The sequence below is a fragment of the Diplotaxodon limnothrissa genome, linkage group LG23 (assembly GCF_057381915.1).
Source record: "Diplotaxodon limnothrissa isolate DT_005_m linkage group LG23, D_limnothrissa_male_GT1.1, whole genome shotgun sequence".
Lineage (NCBI taxonomy): Eukaryota > Metazoa > Chordata > Actinopteri > Cichliformes > Cichlidae > Diplotaxodon > Diplotaxodon limnothrissa.
In genome coordinates this window covers 5,161,991-5,170,738 of record NC_140617.1, presented here as the reverse complement: position 1 = coordinate 5,170,738, position 8,748 = coordinate 5,161,991, and the positions used below count along the sequence as shown (strand labels likewise).

General features: G+C 39.7%; 1 protein-coding gene across 1 annotated transcript; it reads left to right on the top strand.

The window, feature by feature from the left end:
- Window positions 1-641: 641 nt before the first annotated feature.
- fstl3 (follistatin-like 3 (secreted glycoprotein)) lies at window positions 642-5,297 on the top strand. Its single transcript, XM_085347128.1, has 5 exons — window positions 642-848; window positions 1,231-1,416; window positions 3,038-3,253; window positions 3,351-3,578; window positions 3,689-5,297. Exons 1-5 carry the CDS (start codon window positions 779-781, stop codon window positions 3,739-3,741), a joined length of 753 nt encoding a protein of 250 aa, XP_085203254.1. The 5' UTR covers window positions 642-778; the 3' UTR covers window positions 3,742-5,297.
- Window positions 5,298-8,748: the final 3,451 nt, after the last annotated feature.

The following is an 8,748-nucleotide window of genomic DNA, read 5'->3' as shown; positions in this document are numbered from 1 at the left end:
TTGCTTCATGTATTCGGATTTGCTAGATACATATAATTATAGGCACTGGATAATAATTTGTAGCTTTGTTGTGGGGAACTTTTGCCTTCTGCTGGATTTACACTACAGAAAGAACAGTTTAGGGTCACTTCAAAAGAACAATGAGATAAGAAATAAGTGTGTCATTTCAATGGGCCATGTCCCAAAACCACACAGAGCAGCCGATAGAAAGAAAAAGGAGAATAAGTATCTCCAAGCTGTGCCCCATTAAAGGCTAAATGAAATTATACAAAGTAAAACATATTGGACCCCAACGGGCAACAAAAAGGTTACATCCAAAGGTTCATCTTTTAATTAATAGTATATAAGGAAACACTGCTGTCTTTAGAAAAACTTAATGTTTTATAAAGAAAAGGCTATTAAAAAACAAGCGCTTTTCATGATTTTTATTATTTAGTGTGGTGTAAAAAGGTTTTGTGAGGTCATATAAGTGCCCTCCGTCTAGTGCTGCAGGGCATGGATCATTTCCCGACTCTGGAAATTGAGTCAGAGTCAAACTGTGTCCTGCCCTGGCTTATTACTGGCTGAGAGGATCGCCCATCCCAGCAGCATAAATATTTATACAGAGGGGGAACGACATCACTTATTCACAACACATTCATTCACTTAAGGCAGAGCTACTTGCAAAGTTAACTCAGAGTGATCAGCTCTATTTGCCAAAGGACCATCACCTTTTCTTCTAGGTGTTTGCTGAGACAACCTTTTGAGAAGAAGTTTTTAAACTAACTCAGAATACACAATGAACGTTTTGATTTCAGTTTTGGGGGTGATTCTCGCTTTCTGTCAGATTGGGAGGAATCCTGTTAGTGGTGAGTAGATGTTTTCCATTTTTTCCATATGTTGAACAAAATGTCCTATGCTTTAAAAATCATAGCAGAAATGTTGGTAAAATGATCACTGTGAAAGAAGGATTTTGACAAAACCCCAATCCATTTTTCTCCTGTTTTGCATGTACATTTTTGTAAATTCGAAATAAGCTATTTACTACTGATATGTGTTAAAAAACCCTGACATATGTAATATATAGTGTTCTAGATGGTATAATATTTTTAAAAAGACAAAGATTTGTGACAAGACTTATGAAGTGTGATTGACAATCGTTCATAATAACACGATACACTTCCTAAGTGTTTCTGTAACAAAGATAAATATTCCTATAATAATTAACATCTGTTATGGCACCATCTCCAGCTGGGATGTGCTGGCTGCAGCAGAGTCAAGATCAAAGGTGCGACATGGTGCTGATGAGAGGGGTGACCAGGGAGGAGTGCTGTGCCGGGGGACGCCTGGACACAGCGTGGTCCAACACCAGCCTGCCCATGAATGAAGTCAGCCTGCTGGGCTTCCTGGGTATTGTCTCCTGTAAACCATGCAAAGGTAAACAAACCATTAAGAAAGTAATGAGTTGCATCTGCCAAGTATAAGAAGCAAGTTGCATGTACTGCTCTTAGTCACTGCCATTAACTGTAAAAAGATGCTGCCTAATTCTTAACAGTCATATTCTTTTGAATATTTACTGCGCTTGGTCTGCTACTGTAGTTAGTTTAAGGTGAGTACATGGAATAACAGCTGATACCCTAGATATAATTTGCGCACTTAAAAACAAAGCTTAAATATCATTGGGTTTCGATTAATACACTGGGGATTCCATTGCATAATGTAACAATTGTGTCTCTTGGAGAGAGAAGGTCCATTTGAGTCATTTGTGAGATATTTACACAATGAGTTCCCAGTGCAGCTTTCTAACAAATTGCAGACGAGGATCAAGGAGAGGCATTATACAAAACTCCAGCTGTCCTGAGAAGCTTCCTGCCATGGAATTTCTGCAAGGTTCATTCAGGTTCGCTTGCAGATAAATTCTGTTTTCATAAGCAGAACTTGTATGTGAACAATGTTTTTTTCTTTTCTTTCCATGTTTAATAAGTTCCACTAAAAAGACAAGACTAGCTACTGGCATTTTTGGATACACTCAGCCCCATGTTTGCCTTGGTGTGTCACATGGGTCATCATGGAGAAGTTGAGATGTGAATTCTGTTTAGATAAATTTTAAATAAGCAGAAAGAACACAGTTAAAGCTTTGTTAAAATGCCTCTTGCATAAAAATAAACCGCTGTAACTCATGGGAAATTAATGAGGCTGGTGGAAACCAAAGCTAGTTAAAAAGGAGTCCTGTTTTCTTTCACAAACAGGAAAATGTTTTCCTGCATTCTGAAATTTGCCCAGACACCTGGGAATCATAATGTCCTGCGCTATTTTGATAGTTTGGATTTCTGTAGGAGGAAAACATCAATATTTTCAACCATGTTGTGTCATGCCAAATAAATAACAAGCAATAGCTAGCAACTCTGGACATTAGTGGCATATGCAGAGGACATGAAGAGAAGGTGTACAGACAGCAAGACAGAAAGGGAGAGATTGAAATCAACCATAGAAACAGACCAGGGGAGTCGAGCAATGAAAACACAGCTTTGAAATAAAACAGGATATTAAAGTACTGTTGGAGACAGGAAATAAGTTCCCGATTGTTTACAGAATCCTCGGGACTCGGAGCTCATCAGGAATCATCTCCACAGACTCAGAAACCCGGGAAGAGACCTGTATGCACTGTCTCATGTTGATTTTGCGCTAGGATTACAGATCGTCCTGTGCTTTGACATTATGAGGTGTCGGAATAGCCTGTAGCTTCCTCGTTTTTCAGCCCGTAAACTTTCCTGACAGCTTTTTGAACTCCTTCCTCACAGCCTCCGCACAGTCTGTGTGCAGCCATACACAGATCTGTTATGAAAACACGCCAGCCTCACATTCCATCGGGCGAGACACCTCTGTGTGTAACGGTCAATAAAGAGATGTGATTATTATAAATATTGTGCAAGGTGGGAATTGTGTTGTGATCTGGGAAAAAACCCAGGTTTCCAGCTTGTTTTGTATGAAAACGCAGGTGAATCACCTGATGTCTGCAGTCTTGTTAATACGGTAACATTACACTGTGCTTTTGTAGAGACATGTGAGGGAGTCAGATGTGGTCCCGGGAAAGTTTGCAAGATGAAGACAGGAAGGCCTCAGTGTGTTTGCTCTCCAGACTGCTCTCACATTACCCGGAGGCATCCTGTGTGTGGCAGCGATGGGAAGACATATAAGGATGAGTGTTCTCTGCTTATGGCGCGCTGTATGGGACACCCAGACCTTGAGGTCATGTACCACGGAGAGTGCAGAAGTAAGTTCATCCTTCCCTGGAAGCTAAGCTGTTTTGTTCTTAAGCATTCCAACAATTCTGTTGCCCTAATGCCTTTTATTTTTCTTTATTTCCCCAGAGTCGTGCTCCAGTGTTGTGTGTCCAGGAACTCACACCTGTGTGACCGACCAGACCAACAGTGCTCACTGCGTCACGTGCCGCACTGCACCTTGCCCAATACCCATGCCGTCTGAGCACCGTATCTGTGGTAATGACAACGTCACTTACCCAAGCGCCTGCCACCTCCGCCGGGCTACCTGCTTCCTCGGCCGCTCCATAGGAGTCCGCCACTATGGGCACTGCAACAGTAAGATTGCTCAAACACCTGCCAGCTTCTACTTTTTACCTGTCTTTACATTGCTGTGACATTGTTTGCTACAATAAAGTCATTTATGGCTCTTTTTTTGTTTGTTGCAGGTCCATCTCGGAAATTTCACATCTTGGATGGCAGTGAGGAAAACGCAGTCTAGATGGTCGATTCCTGACGCAGCCCCTTTTTGTAGGATATGACCCGATCAAAAAACATTTTTGCTCCACTAGCTTCCCATAAGGAACTTTTTTTTTGACAATCACTCCCCCCTCCCCCCTTTCTACATATTAATGGTAGATGTGATATGAGACACCTCTGTTGGAAGAGAGGTGTTTAATAACACACACATGCCTCTAAAAAGCTATTTTTTGTTAACTATGTTTCAGTTTGGAAAGTGGAGGCAGATGAATGCGTTTGTCATGAGACAGATATATCTCATGAGCTCTTTGGGAGATGTGTGCATATTGTAAATAGAATACCAGTACTATTTATTGGAGAAGGTATTAAAACTCTATTTATGTTTTTTAGCCTGGTAAAAAAAAAAAAAAAAATGAAAGTAAAAGAAAAAACAAAAATAGTATACTCTATGAAAGCTCTTTGTGGCGGGGCGTGGCCTGCGATGCTGTGCAGGGAAGGTGGACACACCTGCATGGCATGGCAGGCCACGCCCTGCCACACTCATGCAAAAAAAAAAAAAAAGTATTTATTGTTTGTTTTTTAATGTACATATATATGTATATATATATATATGAAGTCACTGGGTTTGGCATTTTACAAATATTTTACAGTTTTAAAGACTCCATTCCCCACAAACAAACATTTTCCCTCAAGTTAATGGAAAGCAAAGCTAATTTTTTCGAAAGCTGATGCTATTTTGTCGTCTGTTGATGTGGGTTCAATTCACCACAAACAACAACGTGGCAACTACAAGTTCAGCTGCATATACTTCATTTAGGGTGGTGAGGACGGGGTTCAGTCTAAACAAATCTGTATAGTCTCTATTCCCCCCTACACATGTTTACTCTGAATCCCAGGCCAAACTCTTGGCCACCCGCTGATCACCGAAATTAACAGTTTTGTTGTGTTTCTGGGAGTCTCACAAGGCTGTTGGTACAACCCAGAGCCCTCTACAATACCTCCTCTGTTGAATGCTTTTTTTTGTTTTGTAAAATATTTTTTGTACGTCATGCAAGTTAGTTCTGATGCTGTTTTGCTGCTTTGATTTGTTTTGAATTTTTTTGTTTTTTGTTTAAATAACTTACAGGACAGACACATGTAATTAGCAGTGCCTGACTTAAAGGAAAATTAAATTTGTCTGGGAATGAAGTACAATTTGGACCAATTGAAAATACCTGATTATATTGCCATCAGAGTCAATCTGCAGAGTCAAGTAGTCAAGTGATCCAATTCAACATATTAAACTCAAAGCAGATGCCTGGATACTCTAAACAGCCTTAATAGTGTACTTTGAAACATGTTAACTTTCCTTCTGTAAATAACAATCTCAAGTGTACCACCTACCCGTGTACCTACTGTGAACTTTGAATGACAAATGCATTAACATATTTTTGTACTGCCGTTGTAAAACAACTTAAAGTTTCATGTGTCACAGTGCGTCTTCTTTCTTTAAAAATCAAAATGTTCTTTTCCCAGCTGCCTTGTTATACCTTGTTATTGCCTCAATTGTAATTTAATAACAATACTTTACGCATGTGAAACAGCATCTGACATGTATTTGATGATAAATAAATTTTTCTTAACTGTGTCACCATCTTAATCACTTCAGCCAAATGAGATCATACTTGCACCCTTAAACAGAACTCATCAGCTGGGGTTTAGGGTGGTGGATCAGGCTCCAGCAGCCAGACAGAGGCTGTCAGTTTATGTGTGCTGTGGTTAGACCTCGTCTTCTGTGCGTGCAGTGGGTGAGTTGCCTTTCTGACATCCCTCGCAAGGCCACATGCGAGAGGAAAGAGAATGAAATCCAGCCTGTCCAGCTTTCCTCCCGTCTCCTCAGGGATATCCCCCGTCCTAGAAAAGGCGGGACGGGTCAGGGGGATGAAGGGTAAAGGAGCTAAGGATTGAATGTTTCGAAGCGCTGAGGCCTTGATACTGACTCACTTTCCTGTATAAAGTACCTCCCTTGTTTTTCTGTTTCTAGCCTTCCTCTTCTGAATCCTGCACTCCGCCATGCAGCAGCATCTGGTTCAACTTTAGGCAGATGTTTATATTCCTGTCCAAGTACCCTTTTATTACACTGGGAATGGAATTAGATGTTTTGTTAGTCCAAACAGGGCAAATAATAATGCCACAGCAAAGCTGTTGCTGTGCCCACTCGTAAAATGTGTTGCTTTTTCAGAAATGTACATTTTAACATCGTTAGTATACTGTGTATAAAAAAGACCCAAACTAATTCAAATAATTTGACTCTGGCATTCTTGCATACACATATTGGTCAGTGTAAGGAAGAGGACTCCCTTACTGCATTTATTTATATTGTATTGTCTGTATAGCACTTTAGAGCACACCTTTCACTTTATTAAAAGCACCTTATCAAGCACTTTATGAGCATTGCACTTTAAGCATGGATTTGCACACAAGAAGTTTAAATATTTATTGACTATTTATTGGGAATTTTAAAATCAGTTGGTGGCCTTGTTTCAGATCCTGCACAGCTGCTCCTCGTCAAGGAATGTGGTGGTTGTCTGTCAGGAGAGAAGAATGGTGATTGAGATTGTGATTAAGGTTTACCAATAAGGAAAACTAATACAAATGTGTGTGTGAAATCTAGGGAAAAGTGTTGCAAATAAGCGTTTGTAAGTTAATGATTACTCACCTTTCTTGCCTGTGTCCTCTTCAAGGTGTTTGGGCAAATGTTTCCCCGGGGGTCCAGACACCATTTAAAGGTTCCGGGAGAGACCATTGGTAAAGAGAGTGTGGTGAATCTTTTTGTGCTTGGGTTTCTGGGTTTTTATAATATTGGGTTTGGTGTAACATTAAAGTGTGAAATATTTATTAATATGTAAATGTGAAAATGTATTTATGTATTTATTTATTCTTATTGATATATTGTATACTGTGGTGGAAGGTTGGGATTTAAGAATTTACCTGAGAGTGGAATAATGGTTAAGTCTGTGACAGCTGAACATATTTAAGGCTGCCAGTTGTCATTAGAGGATGGATTTTTTGTGCTGTGAAGAAGCTCGACAAGTTAATTGTTGTAAGGAGAGCCGTAGAGCAAATAAATACTTTGTTCCACTACACTTGCCTTGGTCTGTCTCACTGTGTTTCCAGCCGCTAAGGGCTGCCCTGTTACAGTCAGCTTTTGTCATCGAGCAAACAGCCATGATCTCACTATGGTTTACTAGAGTTTTATAGACAAAAGAGGTAGCTAGTGTAGCTACTAAGCCAGTTTAGTTTTCCATTATTAATGTGGAATTCACGTTGCCGTAGCCAAAGTAAAGTAAAGTCTATCCCCAGCTCTGTATGGTGTCAAAAAATTAGAAAATATTCTTAATACTGTCATCCCAGGTGAAAAATTCTGCCTTCTACTTGCGAAGAAAGTTGGAGTGGAGCTGAAACAGCTTGCATTTTCTATATGTTAATATATTATAACTTTTAACCAACTAGTAACATATTTGTGTAATAAATATTTTTTAAAAATTCCCACACCTTTGCCATCTATATTATTTACCCCACCAAACTAGTCTCTTTTTTTAAAGTTTAAAATATGGCACCCCCACAAGAATTTGTAATGAATGTCTACCGCAATAAAGAATTTGCCACACTTTTGAGGTACATATGTTGACATACCTGTGGTCTCCCCGTAAAATACACAAGTGGAAAACACAGCGAGAGAGGAGTTTTGGTTCACGTGTGCTGACTAACTACGCTCATTTAGGTACATTTTGTTTAAAACAAATTTTAAAAAAATGTTGTTGTCATTATGACTGTGTAACATCTTCACCAGGAACAGCCTGGACATCATTACCACGTAGGCCTCCAGCTGATGTTGGATATGATGGGCCTGTGTCATAGCAGTGGTGGTAATAACATAACCACAGAGTAAACCTATGAGCCATTTCAGAGCAATTCTAATTACATCTACCGCTGACCTCAGGAATGCTGTGCCCACTTTGCTCCATATTTCATTCCTTTTACTACATGTTATGGTTTGTGGTATATCCAAAGAGGTGTTAGCCTTGCTTCCCCTGGAACACGGTTTTGTGTGTGTGTGGGTGGGTGCATGTTAGTGTGTGTGGGTGTGAGTATGGATTCATCTCTGCTGTTGAAGCTCACCTGTTATGACCAAGGGAAAAGTCATACACGTTACATCAGAGCCCCTTGGTGAGTTGTTTATATCCCTCCAAACACATGCGGCTATAATGTGACGCCCACACTGAAATTTGAAGGATGCGTCATTATCCTGTTCTGATATGTCGAGCTTCTTTCTCAACGACGTCCACATGGTATCATTTCCTCCAACTTGCATTACTACTTCCAGTAACAGCCAACATTTAGATCTGAAACAATGTTGTGATGAAACCCAGTGCTGTGGAGTGTTTTGGAGACCACCCACTCTCTGGATCGCGCCACTGGATTGTAAACATCTCCATCCCACAGCTGAAACTAATAGATATCAGATCCATCACTCCATCAGAAAATATCTGCCTCACACATTATTTCCCAGAGTTGTTCTGTTACATGACGAGTCTTTCAAATTTCCACATGTGCGCAATATTTTACGTCTGACAATAGTTTATTATGCTGACACAATAGCCAGTGCATCAGCCTTTTAGTTTATACTTTTAAATTACAGATGATGTTTTATATATTTCTTGGGAAAGCTTTTTGCTTTTTATTGCTTATCTGGAGTAACATGTTCTTTAGAAGCAAAATAATCTATCTGTCAGGGAACATATCACTGCTGATTATAACTCACTAAAGAGCCTTTATAATAAACAGCAATTAATAATAATTAGGCAATGTTTAGAAGTTTTGTTTCATGCCGTAGAAGTGTTATTTCAAAGCTGATTTTCAGAGATTATTTGTGGATGTCAGGTAAAGACAATGATGTCCAGAAAAATTCCCCAAAAGTTCTGAGAAACGTCTGCAATCACCAAAGCCACTTTCTTTGAGTCATTTGAGGCAACAGTAATGTAAAACT